General features: G+C 48.4%; 1 protein-coding gene across 1 annotated transcript in view; it reads left to right on the top strand.

The window, feature by feature from the left end:
• BAZ1A (bromodomain adjacent to zinc finger domain 1A) overlaps positions 1 to 14795 on the top strand; it is a 143819-nt gene that overhangs the window by 37206 nt on the left and 91818 nt on the right. The window contains exons 8-9 of the mRNA XM_069732125.1: positions 8442 to 8599; positions 14513 to 14608. Coding sequence (XP_069588226.1) covers positions 8442 to 8599; positions 14513 to 14608 — 254 coding nt within the window. The remainder of the gene's footprint in view (positions 1 to 8441; positions 8600 to 14512; positions 14609 to 14795) is intronic.

Below are 14795 nucleotides of genomic sequence, written 5' to 3'. Positions count from 1 at the left end.
CCTTAAAAATTCACTAAAATGTGGGACGGATGGTGTGTCTCCTTGTACCTCTAAGGCTATGTGCCCACGTTGCAGAATCTAAGCATAATTTTCCTCATCAAAACCGGACACCCTTGCCGGGGCATCTGCTTGCGTGTTGGTTTTTTTTTTTTTTTTTGGCTTTCTTTTGCAATTTTCTTGCATATTTGTCATGTTTTTCATACGTCCCAATACAATTCTATAGCAGCAAAATCGCCGCAATTCCGCAAAAATAATGAACGTCCTGCATATTTTTCCACGATGCATTTCCACTGCAGAAAAAAACACAGCATAAGCACAAAAATTGCGGACTGCCATTAAAAATGGGATGCGGTTTGTTAGCGTTTTTTTTAAGCCTTTCTGCAGTGGAAAAACGCTTATAAAATCGCAACGTGGGCGCATAGCCTTATACTTTGATAGATCTGAGCTGATGAATTTTCAATGTTCTGTTTTCTGATAGTGGAAGAGAGATGGGTTGCGAGATAGAGATATCTTAATATACTAGATGGTGGCCCAATTCTAACGCGTCGGGTATTCTAGAATATGCATGTCCACGTAGTATATTGCCCAGTCACTTAGTATATTGCCCAACCACGTAGTATGTAGTATATTGCCCAGCCCACGTAGTATATTGCCCAGCCACGTTCCAAAGCCCACATAGTATATTGCAATGTGGGCATCATATCCCTGTTTAAAAAAAATAAATAAAAATAAAAAGTTATATACTCACTTTCCGGAGCCCCCGGATCCAAGCGAAGCGGTTACCCAGGGCCGGCGTCAGTACCCGGTGCACCTGGGCAAGTGCCGGGGCCCTAGAGAGAGAGGGGGGCCCACTCATGCTATCATAGATACAGCTGGGAGAGCAGAGCAGGAGAACATGTTCTCTCCGCCCACAAAGTCACTGCTGGCTGCATTCTCTTAACCCCTATGTGCCAGCTCTGACACAAGCATCTTCTCACTCAGTCAGTGCAGCCAGGCAGGCACACATAGGGGTTAAGAGAAGGCAGCCAGTGTGACTGTTTGTGGGCGGAGAGAGCCCCTGGCTGGCTGCAGTGCTGAAGTTATTATCAGGCAGATTCCAGAGGAGCTCCATCCTACCAGTGCCTGAGTGAGTGCAAACTAAAGTATCCAGCAGTGGTTGGACTTGTGGCTCAGTCTGCTGCTGTCTGTCTCCGCTGCCTAAAAATGTGGGTGATGTCTGGAGGAGGAGATGGTGGAGAGCAGCCTGCAACCTGCAGCCGCCCAGCTCACCCAGAACCCCAGAATACATGCATTCCTCACCAACCTGCACCAGTGGGGTAGGAAGAAGCTTAACCCCTTCCCATCTCTATGAAGTTTATTGCTGAACCTTAAAGATAACCCCATTTATGCGGGTCGGATTGTTAACCAGATGCCAGGAGGAAGGGGAGCTGCTGCCATGGATAAAACTGAGCTGTGGGCTGTATGTTGGGGCCCTGTGGCCCCAGGCTGGTGACTGGAGAGACTCTGCCCAGTGCTGGCATGTGGGTGATTTCTGCGTCTCAGCTTCTCTCCTCCACATCACACTGTGCAGTCACAGCAACATTGGTTGTCTCTGTCCAGGTCCCAGCAGCTGCCACTGTTCCCACCAAGGACATGGCATCACTTAACCCTTCCCCTGCGGCCACCGGCAACAAATCCACATTATTCCTTGATTAAATCAGGTTCCAGCCCAATAGAGGAGCAGACATTTCCTGCTGCCATTAGGGTCCGGGAGGGGGTGACATTGGCTGCCCTGCTACTCTGTAGTGGGGGTTACAAGTGTAACATGGGTTAACGATGACGGAGAAATGCACAGGATAATAGTGAGCGCGACAGAGGGCAGTGTATGGTATGGAGCAGTCGGGGTGGGCTGCAGGATCCCCCCATACTGTACATGACTGCTCGGGACAGGGAGGCGTTCAATGAGCTTCTAATGACAGGGCACTAATTGGGTCATTAGGGTTTGTGGAAAGGATTTAGTATCAGGTCCCTCATTAATGCCCGAGCCGCCTGCTACTTTGTAGCACAGATTTGTTGGGGCCGCAAAACCAAACAACGTTGTTTATGTAGAAAAGTCTTTGTTTCATAGAAAAACTCAAAACAGAAAAGCACCTCTCCTGTATATATACACTGCACAGCACCTTTCCTCCTGTATATATACACTGCACAGCACCTTTCCTCCTGTATATATACACTGCACAGCACCTTTCCTCCTGTGTATATATACACTGCACAGCACCTCTCCTGCATATATACACTGCAGAATTTACAATAGCTGTCACTCATGTAAGAAGTGAAATCTGGCGTTGTACTATACATTTCTCTGCCGTATCTGGGCATCATAAATCGGGGTATGTGTTAAAGGGGGGGGGGGGGGGCCCACTGAGACTCTTTCGCCCGGGGCCCTCGAAAACCTGGAGCCGGCCCTGACTAGGAGGACACTAAGTTAACACATAAAGAATAACTCCTCCCCTGCAGTATACACCCTCCTGCTGGCTCTAAGTGAACCAGTTCTTGCTTAGTGTCTGTAGGAGGCACTTGGGTCTGTTTCAGACCCCACCGTTTTAAATTTAAATTTTTTATTCTATTTTTTCTTTAACGGAGCGAATGGGGGCGACGGACCCTTTCTAGGATCCGGTCTTCCCCGAACCATCAACAGGCAAGTATGTGGAGCTTTCCTCCCGTATCCTTTTCTTCAACGTTGGATGCCAGCCCTGAGCTCACCTTCCGGGCGACTGTTCCTTCGTGTTCCGATCTCACCCCTCCATAGCAGGCGACCACATGGAGTAGCCCTCCATCTACCTCTCCTGGAGCCAGGTGCATAGCCGGACATAAATGTGTATGGCGTCCGTGCAGCCCCCCACTGCATCACCACTGATATAGCGGATGACGCAAGGCGGCAGAAGCTCTCCACCCCCTCCCTGACTATGACGACCGGCCCACCGCATCTACCGTGAGTACACTGCGGGGGCCGAGGCGCTGGGGGGGTCCTGGTCCCTGGGGTATGGAAGGTCCGCACCTCTAAAGGGCTAAAGCCCGTGTCCGTGGGTGGTCCGCAGCGCCCATTTGTGATGTACGAGTGCACCTCAGGATGCACTAATAGCGGTCACAGACTCATGCCGCAACCACAAGTTTTTTTTTTTTAAATTTAGTCCTCTGCTTTTCTTCTCATAGAGGCCCGAGTCCTTGGCCACGCCCATCGGCAACTACCACCGCCCATCTTTTCCAGTGCTTCTCATTCCATGAGAAGCGCTCACAGATCTCGGCGGCCATCTTGGGACACCCAGCGCTGATCCTGCAGCGCTGCTCTAGCCTTCCTAATCTCTGGATCCGGGGTCCCAATCGATATACAGCCTTCACATACATTGCGGACCTCCCCTGGGGACTCAAGACACAGGACCTGGGTAAGCTGCAGATATATAGCTTAACCCTTCCCCTGCTAGTAAGCGCTCTCCTCAAGGTTACTATGTCTCAATCAAGGCCTCACGAAAAGTCTGGGAAAACCCACATGGTATTTTTTGCTGCATGTACCTCTTGTAAGGTCTCATTACCCCAGGGTCACAATACTGCATTGTGCACAGCTTGTGAACCGGCGACTGTTCAGGAACCACCTGTTACTGACACCGAACCTAGTGAGCCTGGCCCCCCTGAGTGGGCTACCTCCCTTAGCCGGTCTATGGCATCCCGGGCAAAAGCGTTAGAATCGTTCCGAGACCCCTTCTCTAACCAGGGCACTCTTATGGACAACGCTTCCGATCCTCAAAACCCCTCGTACTCTAGGGGTCGTACCTTGCCAAGGGGCTCATACCCTTCTGGAAAAAGGACTCATGCCATATCCCCAGACCATCACCGGGATTCTGGTTCTGAGAGCTCAATTTCTCGCTCCCCTTCCATTGGGGCTAGCAGAGCACCTGTTTCAGAGGACGATTCTGACACGTCCCTAGATCAGGAATTTCATCACGATCAGGAGACTCGCGACTCTGAGGCCAGTTTCACATTAGCGTTTTGAGGAGCTGTGGACTTCCTCCAAGAAGCCCCACCTTCGGCAGCACCTCCACCGCTTGCTCCGCCTACTTCTGCATGTGGCCTGCGTACCTATCTTTAACATTAGGTATGCAGGTCATGCCGCTGTATGCGGATGTTTCCGCATGCATCGTTTTGACGATGCGGCGACCAGCGTAGGACGCAGCTTGTAGCAATTTTTTTTTTCTCCGCATCGTCAAAATGACGCTTGCGGAAGCATCCGCATACAGCGGCATGACCTGCGTACCTAATGTTTAAAGATGGGTACGCAGGCCGCATGCAGAAGTAGGCGGAGCTGGCGGCCAAGGGCGGGGTTTCACGGAGGAAGTCCGCAGCTCCTCAAAACGCTAGTGTGAAACTAGCCTGAGTCAGTGAATAAGGCTTTGAAACTTGAGGAGGAACCTTTATCTAAAACGGATCATGCCGTGTCCTTTAAGAGGACCAAGCGAGCTCACAAGGTATTCAATACTCATCCAGAATTTAAGGAAATTGTTGAATCTCACAGGATCCGTCCCGATAAACGATTCACAGGGCAGAAGCCCATGGAATCAAAATATCCCTTTGCCCAGGATCTAAGAATAGATTGGTCTCAATCTCCCCCGGTAGAACCTCCGGTATCACGCCTGGCTACTAAATCTATTTTATCCTCTTTAGAAGGCGCCTCTATTAAAAATCCAACCGATTGTCAGATCGACAATATGGCGCGTTCAGCCTTTGAAGCCTCAGCAGCCGCACTCTTCCCATCTTTTGCTGCTAGGTGGGTGGCTAAGGCTATTACCCACTGGGCTGAGGCCTTGTCTGCAGCGGTGCTGGATACTCATCCCCCCCCCCCCCCCCAGATGGCAGACCTCGCGACAAAGATAGCCAGAGTTGAAGATTTTGTAGTTACCGCGTCCCTGGACGCTGCTAACTGTGCTTCTCAAGCAGTAGCAAACGCCATCACCATCCGGAGATCTTATGGCTCAGGGACTGGCATGCGGATTCGACTTCCAAAAAGTCATCGACTTCTCTTCCATATGAGGGCGGTCGCCTTTTTGGCGAAAAGCTCGACCAATTAATTTCCGACGCCACTGGAGGGAAGAGTAAATTTCTTCCACAACAGAGACCCTTTCGGAACCAGCAACAACAGGCCCGATCCTGATTTTTTTTTTTTTTTTTTTTTTTTTTTTTTTTTTTTTTTTTTTTTTTTTTGCGCTTCATCTCAAACTGGTCCTCTTCTTCCACATCCTCTGGACCTGGCCAGGCACAACGTAGGGATAGAGGTCCTCAAACCTCTTACAAACCTTCTCCCTCTTATAGAGGCAGGCCTAGGCAGTCAGGGTCCAAAGGGTCCAGACCGGGCAGGTCTCCCACACAATAACTCCCTGCGGTATCCGGAGGACACCCTCAAAGTAGGCGGCCGCCTGCTTTCCTTCAGCAACGTGTGGCTCTCGGTCGTTCACAACGAATGGGTCCGCGACAGTGTCCTCCAGATACAAGATGGCATTTTCCGCTCTTCCACCAAATCGCTTTTTCCCGTCTTCTCCTCCCAGGGCAAAGGCATCAGAGTTCTTCCAGGCCATAAGCTCTCTAAAAGAAGACGGGGTTATTATCCCGGTTCCTCAAAGCGAAAGGTTTCAAGGTTTTTATTCAAACCTGTTCATTGTTCCAAAGAAGGATGGTACAGTACGGCCCATACTGGTCTTAAAACTGCTGAACAAATTTGTCAGGGTGCGACGGTTCCAGATGGAACTGTCATCACCTCCATGGAGAAAAGCGAGGTCTTGGCGTCCATAGACATCCAGGACGCGTACCTCCACATTCCCATTTTACCTTCTCACCAAAGGTTTCTTCGCTTCGCAGTTCAGGAAGATCATTTTCAGTTTGCTGCTCTGCACTTCGGCCTCGCCACCACTCCCAGGGTATTCACCAAGGTCATGGCGGCCACCGTGGCCATCCTTCATACCCGGCGGCGTGTTCGCGATGGTGTTCCGCTGGTGGTACGGCGCAAGAGGCTGCGTACAGTGCATAGTGTTGCCTATCCAGTATCTTTGTGTGGTGCGACTGTGGTTCGCTGGTGGTACCGCTTAAGAGGCTGGTACCACCAGCAGTTTTCATATTGAGACACCCATCACTTGGGTGTCCCAATATGGCGGCCAGTGAACCTCCGCCGCTTGGAATTCTGGAATCTGGACGGAACAGGATGTGAAGACATTTATGGTAAGTTTAACAGAGAAACAAAACTGTTTCCTGAAACTCCCATTTTTCCTGATGAAACGTGCGCAAAAAAAAAAACCCTCCCTGGACACGCAGTGAAGCTGACTAATAAGCCCCCTGTAATATGTTTATTGCTGTCTGAACAGGGGCAAGAGAGAGAGGACCTGTGGGAGGGAAAAAATTACATCTCCATCCTTGCAGCTGATTCCTCATATGTCTTGTCAAAAAAAACCCGAAGCTGACGTCCAAACCTCTGTAGCCGGATGGCAGGACATCTGTCCCTCCCAGATGCAGTCTGGCTCTAGTGGGCGAGTGGGCAGGACTGGTGGGCCAGGACCACCTGAACATTCTTGATGTCTTGGGGGCTAGGGTCCTGCCAGACCGGTGAGGATACGAGGTGACCATTCACTACGTCTCTACTTGCTCACACTGTATTCTTCCAGAGGTAGAAAAGAACCTTTTGTAAAAGATAAGGGAAATTGTTGCCGTAAACCGAGGTAGATTTGAGTCTCGTGAAAGACACGTCTGCCTCCTATTGACACTTGGCTCCAAACGATGGGTGTATACTACTGAGGAGGAGGTAACTTTTTATTGCCTAGTGTCAGCCTCCTAGTGTCATACAAACCATGGTTTCCTGTGCCCTCCCTACCCCCCCCCCCCCCCCCCCATGAAGCGATGGAGAAAACTAGTTTAAAAAAAACCCTATCCTCCTAATCTTGTATGACCCTCCTTCCTAAATTTTAGATCATGCCTAGGCCCCAGCTTGTGCTTCAGTGTTTGAGGTGTCTGCACCCATAGAAGTGAATGCAGGGAGCCATGCATGCTTTGCCAATTCTCCGTTCACTACAGTGAGTCAGGGCTGCGAGTCTGAAGATAAGTGCAGGTCCCAGAGCTGTGATCCATTTTATTGCAGATGTTTGCAGCGTCTCCTGGAGATCACATAAATGTCTGAGCTGGGAATACACCTGTGATACCGTATGTACTCGAGTATAAGCCGAGATTTTCAGCCCAAAATTTTGGGCTGAAAGTGCCCCTCTCGGCTTATACTCGAGTCACGGTGGGCGGCAGCTTCGGCGGGTGAGGGGGAGAGGGCGCTGAGGCATACTCACCTAGTCCCGGCGATCCTGGCGCTCCCCCTGCCCGTCACACGGTCTTCGGTGCTGCAGTTCTTCTCCTCTTCACCGGTCACGTGGGACCGCTCATTAGAGAAATGAATACGCGGCTCCACCTCCCATAGAGGTGGAGCTGCATATTCATTTCTCTAATCAGCGGTGCTGGTGACCGCTGATAGAGGAAGAGGCTGCGCCACCGAAGACCGTGTGACAGGCAGAAAGAGCGCCGGGACTAGGTGAGTATCTCATATTTACCTGTCCACGATCCACCCGCCGGGCGCCGCTCCATCTTCCCGGCGTCTCTCCGCTCTGACTGCAGGTCAGAGGGCGCGATGACGCGTATAGTGTGCGCGGCGCCCTCTGCCTGATCAGTCAGTGTGGAGAGACGTCGGGACCGGACGCTGGGGAGCTGCAAGCAAGAGAGGCGAGTATGGCATTTTTTTTTTTTTTTTATTGCAGCAGCAGCAATGGCACAGCTTTCTATGGCACAGCTATGGGGCAATAATGAACGGCGCAGAGCACTATATGGCACAGCTATGGGGCAATAATGAACGGTGCAGAGCACTATGGCAGCTATGGGGCAATAATGAACGGTGCAGAACACTATATGGCACAGCTTTATATGGCACATCTATGGTGCAATAATGAACAGTATGGAGCATCTATTTTTATTTTTGAAATTCACCGGTAGCTGCTGCATTTCCTACCCTAGGCTTATACTCGTCAATAAGTTTTCCCAGTTTTTTGTGGCAAAATTAGGGGGGTCGGCTTATACTCGGGTCGGCTTATACTCGGGTCGGCTTATACTCGAGTATATACGGGTAATTTGTATTTGATAATTCATCAATGCTAAGGGCTTGATTACAAAATGCAAATAAAGCGGAGAAAGTAGGCCCTTTCTTGTACATCTGCCAATAGAAAAGGGGGGGAAAGGGTTCAAATATTTCCAAACTTGTTCACATTCTGTCTTTCTGGGATTCCTTCAGGAGTTGCACTCATTTCCTAAAAACCAAGATCATAGTTCATACTAGGTTGGAGTTTAGGACTGTAATTGTTTAACTCCTGTATTCATTTTTTTTTTTCTTTTTTTAGAAATTGAAAAAGAGAGATTGCGAAAAGAACGTGCTGAACGTATGGAGTCCAGGAGCAGAGATACAGTACTACAAAAAGAAGAATTTAAAAAGACCGTTCAGGGAGAACGACTGAAGAAACAAGAGGAACAAAAGATGATCAAACTTGAAAGGGAAAAGGTAACGCAGTCTTTGCTTTCATGTACCTGGTGTAGTCTGCCTCCTCAGATTGGCATCCATGACAGTCTTAGGCTTCTTTCACACTTCCGTCTTCCAAATCTGCACAGGATCTGTCGAGACATTGAAATGACGGATCCTGTACAGATTGTGGAAAACGTGTGCACTGGGCCCGTCTTTCTGACGGACCCGTCGAGCCTATGTGCACCTGTTGTGTATGAGTCTTCGCAGTGGTTTTCCGCTGCGAAAACGCATACACAACACAAACCAGGTTAAAAAAATAAAAAATCACAGTATTCTCACCTACCAGCGTTCCCACGCAGCGATGCTTCCGGCAGCTAGCGTTCCTAGTAATACATTGCGACTTCTCGCGAGATTTCGCAATGTATTACTAGGAAGTAACGCTAGCTGCCGGGATGTTATGATCTGGTGGCCTTGGAGCAGCATGAGACGTACTCTGGAGAAGGTGGTCCCTGTACTGACCGCAAATCCTGAACCTAGCAGCGCAACTAAAAGCAGCCGTGGGGGGTACCTAACACTCTCTAGACCCCTCGGCACAGCCTAAGAACTAACTACCCCTAAAGACAGAAACAGGAAACCTATCTTGCCTCAGAGAAAATCCCCAAAGGATAGATAGCCCCCCACAAATATTGACTGTGAGAGGAGAGGGAAATAACATACACGGATATGAAATCAGATTTTAGCATAGGAGGCCATACTAGCTAAAAAGAAAGAATAGAACAGAGTACTATGCGGTCAGTATAAAAACACTAGAAAATATCCACCGCAGAAAATACGGATCACCACATCTGACTAAAGACATGGGGGGTATATCTGCATCTCCAGAGAAATAGCTAGGCTGCAAAAAATCCTTCACAGACCAAGCTGGACAAAACAAAAACATGAAAATGCACAGAACTATAAGGTCCACTGCAGGTGGACAGCAAAAACAAAGCCAGGACTTATCTTTGTAGAAAAACACAGCCAACTGGAGAGACCAGCAGGGATGTGAATCCTTCAAGAACAATGGACAACTGGCACTGACTAAAGGATCCAGCAAAGCTATATACCCCAGTCAGTTTTGCAATTAGTAGATACACCTGTCCACTCCTTCAGTCCAGGCACAACTGCATTACCCTCTACAACCACCGGAGGGAGCCCAAAAGCTGAATTCACAACAGTGCCCCCCCTTGAGGAAGGGTCACCGAACCCTCACCAGAGCCCCCAGGCCGATCAGGATGAGCCCGATGAAAGGCACGAACCAAATCAACGGCATGGACATCAGAGGCAGAAACCCAAGAATTATCCTCCTGGCCATAACCCTTCCACTTGACAAGGTACTGAAGCTTCCGCCTCGAAAAACGAGAATCCAAAATCTTCTCAACATATTCCAACTCCCCATCGACCAATACAGGGGCCGGAGGATCAACAGAGGGAACAACGGGCTCCACATATTTCCGCAACAAAGATCTATGGAAGAAATTATGGATAGCAAAAGAGGCCGGAAGCGCCAGGCGAAAGGACACCGGATTAATAATCTCAGAAATCCTATAAGGACCAATAAATCGAGGCTTAAACTTAGGGGAAGAAACCTTCATAGGAACATGACGGGAAGATAACCAAACCAGATCACCAACCCGAAGCCGGGAACCAACACACCGACGACGGTTAGCAAATCGCTGAGACTCCTCCTGAGACAGCACCAAATTGTCCACCACATAAGCCCAAATCTGCTGCAACCTGTCGACCACAGAATCCACACCAGGAAGGTCAGAAGGCTCAACCTGCCCAGAAGAAAAACGAGGATGAAAACCAAAATTACAAAAAAAAGCGAAACCAAAGTAGCCGAACTAGCCCGATTATTAAGGGCAAACTTGGCCAATGGCAAAAAAGCCACCCAATCATCCTGATCAGCAGACACAAAGCATCTCAAATAGGTCTCCAAGGTCTGATTAGTTTGCTCAGTCTGGCCATTTGTCTGAGGATGAAATGCAGAGGAAAAAGACAAATCAATGCCCATCCTAGCACAAAAGGCCCGCCAAAATCGGAAATAAAATCCATAGAAATATGCGTCCAAGGTCTCTCGGGGACCGGCAATGGCAAAAGCAACCCACTAGCGCGGGAACAGCAAGGCTTAGCCCGCGCACAAATCCCCCAGGACTGCACAAAAGAACGCACATCCCGTGACAGACGGCCACCAAAAGGACCTACCAACCAAATCTCTGGTACCAAAAATCCCAGGATGGCCAGCCAACACAGAACAATGAACTTCAGAAATCACTTTACTAGTCCATCTATCAGGAACAAACAGTTTCCCCACAGGACAGCGGTTAGGCTTATCAGCCTAAAATTCCTGAAGAACCCGTCGTAAATCAAGGGAGATGGCAGAAAGAATCACCCCTTCCTTCAAAATGCCGACCGGCTCAAGAACCCCAGGGGAATCAGGAAAAAAACTCCTAGAGGGCATCCGCCTTAACATTCTTAGTACCAGGAATGTACGAGACCACAAAATCAAAACGGGAGAAAAACAGAGACCATCGAGCCTGTCTAGGATTCAGCCGTTTGGCAGACTCGAGGTAAATCAGATTCTTATGATCGGTCAGGACCACAATACGGTGCTTGGCCCCGTCAAGCCAATGTCGCCACTCCTCAAATGCCCACTTCATAGCCAATAACTCCCGATTGCCGACATCATAATTGCGTTCCGCAGGCAAAAACTTCCGAGAAAAGAAGGCACACGGTTTCATCAAGGAACCATCAGAATTCCTCTGAGACAAAATGGCCCCTGCCCCAATCTCAGACGCGTCAACCTCAACCTGAAATGGAAGAGAAGCATCTGGCTGACACAACACGGGCAGAAGTAAATCGGCATTTAAGCTCCTGAAAGGCAGTAACAGCCACGGAGGACCAATTCGTCAAATCAGCGCCTTTCTTGGTCAAATCAGTTAGAGGTTTAACCACACTGGAGAAGTTGGCAATGAAACGACGATAAAAACCCTCTACAACCACCGGAGGGAGCCCAAAAGCTGAATTCACAATATCTGGAACATCGGTGACGCTGCACAGGAACGCTGATATGTGAGAATACTGTGTTTTTTGTTTTTTTTTTGTTTTTTTTTAATTTATTTATTTATTTATTTTCTTCTCTAACATATCTTGTTACTATTGTTGCTGCATAGGCAGCATCAATAGTAAAAAGAGGAGAGTGCGCAAGAGAGAATTTCCCTGACGGGAAATTCTTCCACGCATGCTGTTTGAAAAGGCGGGACCCGTCGCTGGATTTTTGCTTTTCACAGGCAGCAATTCATCCTGCGCCCATAGGCTACTATTGTGGCCAGTGACGGGCAGCGCAGGATGCGTCGCTGACATTTTCCGACGTGCAGAAAAACCGTTCCTCTGCTTTCTCTGCCCGACGGACCGTTTTTTTTTATGCATGATCCAGTGAAAGACTGATGGCCATCCGTCACAATCCGTCGCTAATACAAGTCTGAGAAAATGCAGGATCCTGCATTCTCAAAAAAGACGGATTGTGACGGGAGCTGAAAGACGGAAGTGTGAAAGAGGCCTTACCTTAAGGCCAGGGTCACACTTGCGAGTGCAATGCAAGAAGCTCACGCATCGATGCCCGGCACTCGGGACCTGAGTGTGCGGCTGCATAGAAATACATGCAGCCCCACGCTCCGTTCCCTAGTGCCATCGGCAGTGCTGGGACTTGATGTGAGAGACTCTTGCGAGTTTCTCGCATTGAACTTGCAAGTGTGACCCCGACTTAAAGCTAAGAAAAGCCTCACCACCTTTGTGAAAAAGCTCTGAAATGTCACTTGTGTACTATATGGTATTTTTGTTATCCTAAAGGACCAACCATAAAAGGAGCGCCCAGAACCATCAAGGTGTATGAATATACCTGGTACAGGGACTGTGCCATTAGCCTGTAAAGTAATAGATAAGGTTTTAATGCTGAATATCCATGTAGGTGCACAGCAGTAGGGATACCAGACTTGGTAGCCAATTGAGAAAATGACCATAGCACTCAAAATTTTGCAGCTGAAGTAGACAAGAAAATTTATTGACGTGTCCTAAAAAAAAAAAAACCCTGCAATTGTAGCCAAATGCCCAATGTTTCTGTCAAAACGGAACGGAGTTCAAGGCCATAAAATGCCAGTGACAGAAACCTGTTCTCTCTTAACCGAAGTCAGAGCACAGGTGCACGGACCTTACAAAGATGGCAGCTATGCAAATGTACGGTGTCCATTTTAGGACATGATCATTTATCAAAGTCAAACATCAGAATAATTTGACTGACGACACCCGACTCTCTCTCTCTTTGTTTTTTTTTTGGGGGGGGGGGGGGGGTTGCTTGAACCCTCTAGCATCGCAATCGTCAGCGGTATCATTCAGTGTGAAGGGACCATAAGGACTTGCTAGTCCACTAATTGTACAATTTTATTGAGTAAATAGGGACCACTGCTATAAGAAATGTATATCAAATATTAGTGGCCTGATCAATGAAAATTGCCTCAGACTAAAACAATTTTGGTTGTCCATAGCAGCCAGAGGTCAGCTTTCATATTTAAAACTGCTGAGGTTAAATTGAAAGCTGACCTTTGATTGGTTGTCAGGGCAACTTTAGCTGTCTGTCAGGCAGTTTCCACTGTGTGAGGCCTGTTCTTCTTAATCTGCTAGTCACCTTCTAATCTAACTTGACTTTCTTAGTCAACACCTGATACACTGCTGTAAAGCTGGCAGCGCTGTTCAAGCACCATGGTTTTCCTTCAGGAAATGCCCATCTAGTTTTGATTTAATCTTCTAGAATAATTACACAAGTCAAAGTAATTAGTAACATTGATTAAATGTTTCCATGATGCCTGTATATACTTCATCTTCTGATTCCCAGTGAATGGGTGAGAACCATTATCTCCGCTTCCCCTCTCTAAAAAATCTGGGGCGTATTCATAAAGGGTATTGTCTGTTTCTTTAATTTAATTACCATGTTAACACTAGATATCTTGCAGAAACTTGTAGTTTAATGGGATTAGTGACATGCACTGTAAAGGTACCGTCACATTTAGCGACGCTGCAGCGATCTAGACAACGATCCCGATCACTGCAGCGTCGCTTTGTGGTCGCTGGAGAGCTGTCACACAGACAGCTCTCCAACGATCCCGAAGTCCCCGGGTAACCAGGGTAAACATCGGGTTACTAAGCGCAGGGCCGCGCTTAGTTACCCGATGTTTACCCTGGTTACCAGCGTAAACGTAAAAAAACCAAAAACACTTCATACTTACATTCCGGTGTCTGTCCCCCGGCGCTGTGCTTCTCTACACTGACTGAGCGCCAGCCGGAAAGCACAGCGGTGACGTCACCGCTGTGCTCTGCTTTCTGGCTGGCCGGCGCTCACAGCCAGTGCAGAGAAGCACAGCGCCTGGGGACAGACACCGGAATGTAATTATGAAGTGTTTCTTTTTTTTTACGTTTACGCTGGTAACCAGGGTAAACATCGGGTTACTAAGCGCGGCCCTGCGCTTAGTAACCCGATGTTTACCCTGGTTGCCAGTGAAGACATCGCTGAATCGGCGTCACACACGCCGATTCAGTGATGTCTGCGGGAGTCCAGCGACGAAATTAAGTTCTGGACTTTCTGCTCCAACCAACGATGGCACAGCAGGGTCCTGATCGCTGCTGCCTGTCAAACTCAACGATATCTCTAGCCAGGACGCTGCAACGTCACGGATCGCTAGTGATATCGTTCAGTGTGACGGTACCTTTACTAAGTGGCTGCGCTGTATACTACAGCTTTCAGAGGTCAGAAACTATAACTAAGATTCCTTGACTTGGATGGTTTGAAATCAGCGGAAATGGATCAGATATAGATATTTATTGCTCCACATGTATTAATGTATACTCTTCTTGTTTCAGGAGAGAGAGAAAATCCGTGCAGAGAAGCGTATGTATGTAGAACGCTTAAAACTGTTTAATCAAAGACGGGATGACATAGAGTGCGATGACTCGAAGGTAGGTTGTTGGGGTGTGTGATCTGTTGTGTAATCCATTTTTTTTTTTTTTGCTTCCTGAACCGTGGCCCTAAAAACATCAAGGCTTTAAAAGACCATCTGCTAAAAGACAAGTAAAGGTACCTTCACACTAAACGACGCTGCAGCGATCCAGACAACGATCCGGATCGCTGCAGCGTCGCTGTTTG

The sequence above is a fragment of the Ranitomeya imitator genome, chromosome 1, assembly GCF_032444005.1.
Source record: "Ranitomeya imitator isolate aRanImi1 chromosome 1, aRanImi1.pri, whole genome shotgun sequence".
Classification (NCBI taxonomy): Eukaryota; Metazoa; Chordata; class Amphibia; order Anura; family Dendrobatidae; genus Ranitomeya; species Ranitomeya imitator.
The sequence above is the reverse complement of the archived record's forward strand: the minus strand, read 5'-3'. Positions and strand labels throughout refer to the sequence as shown.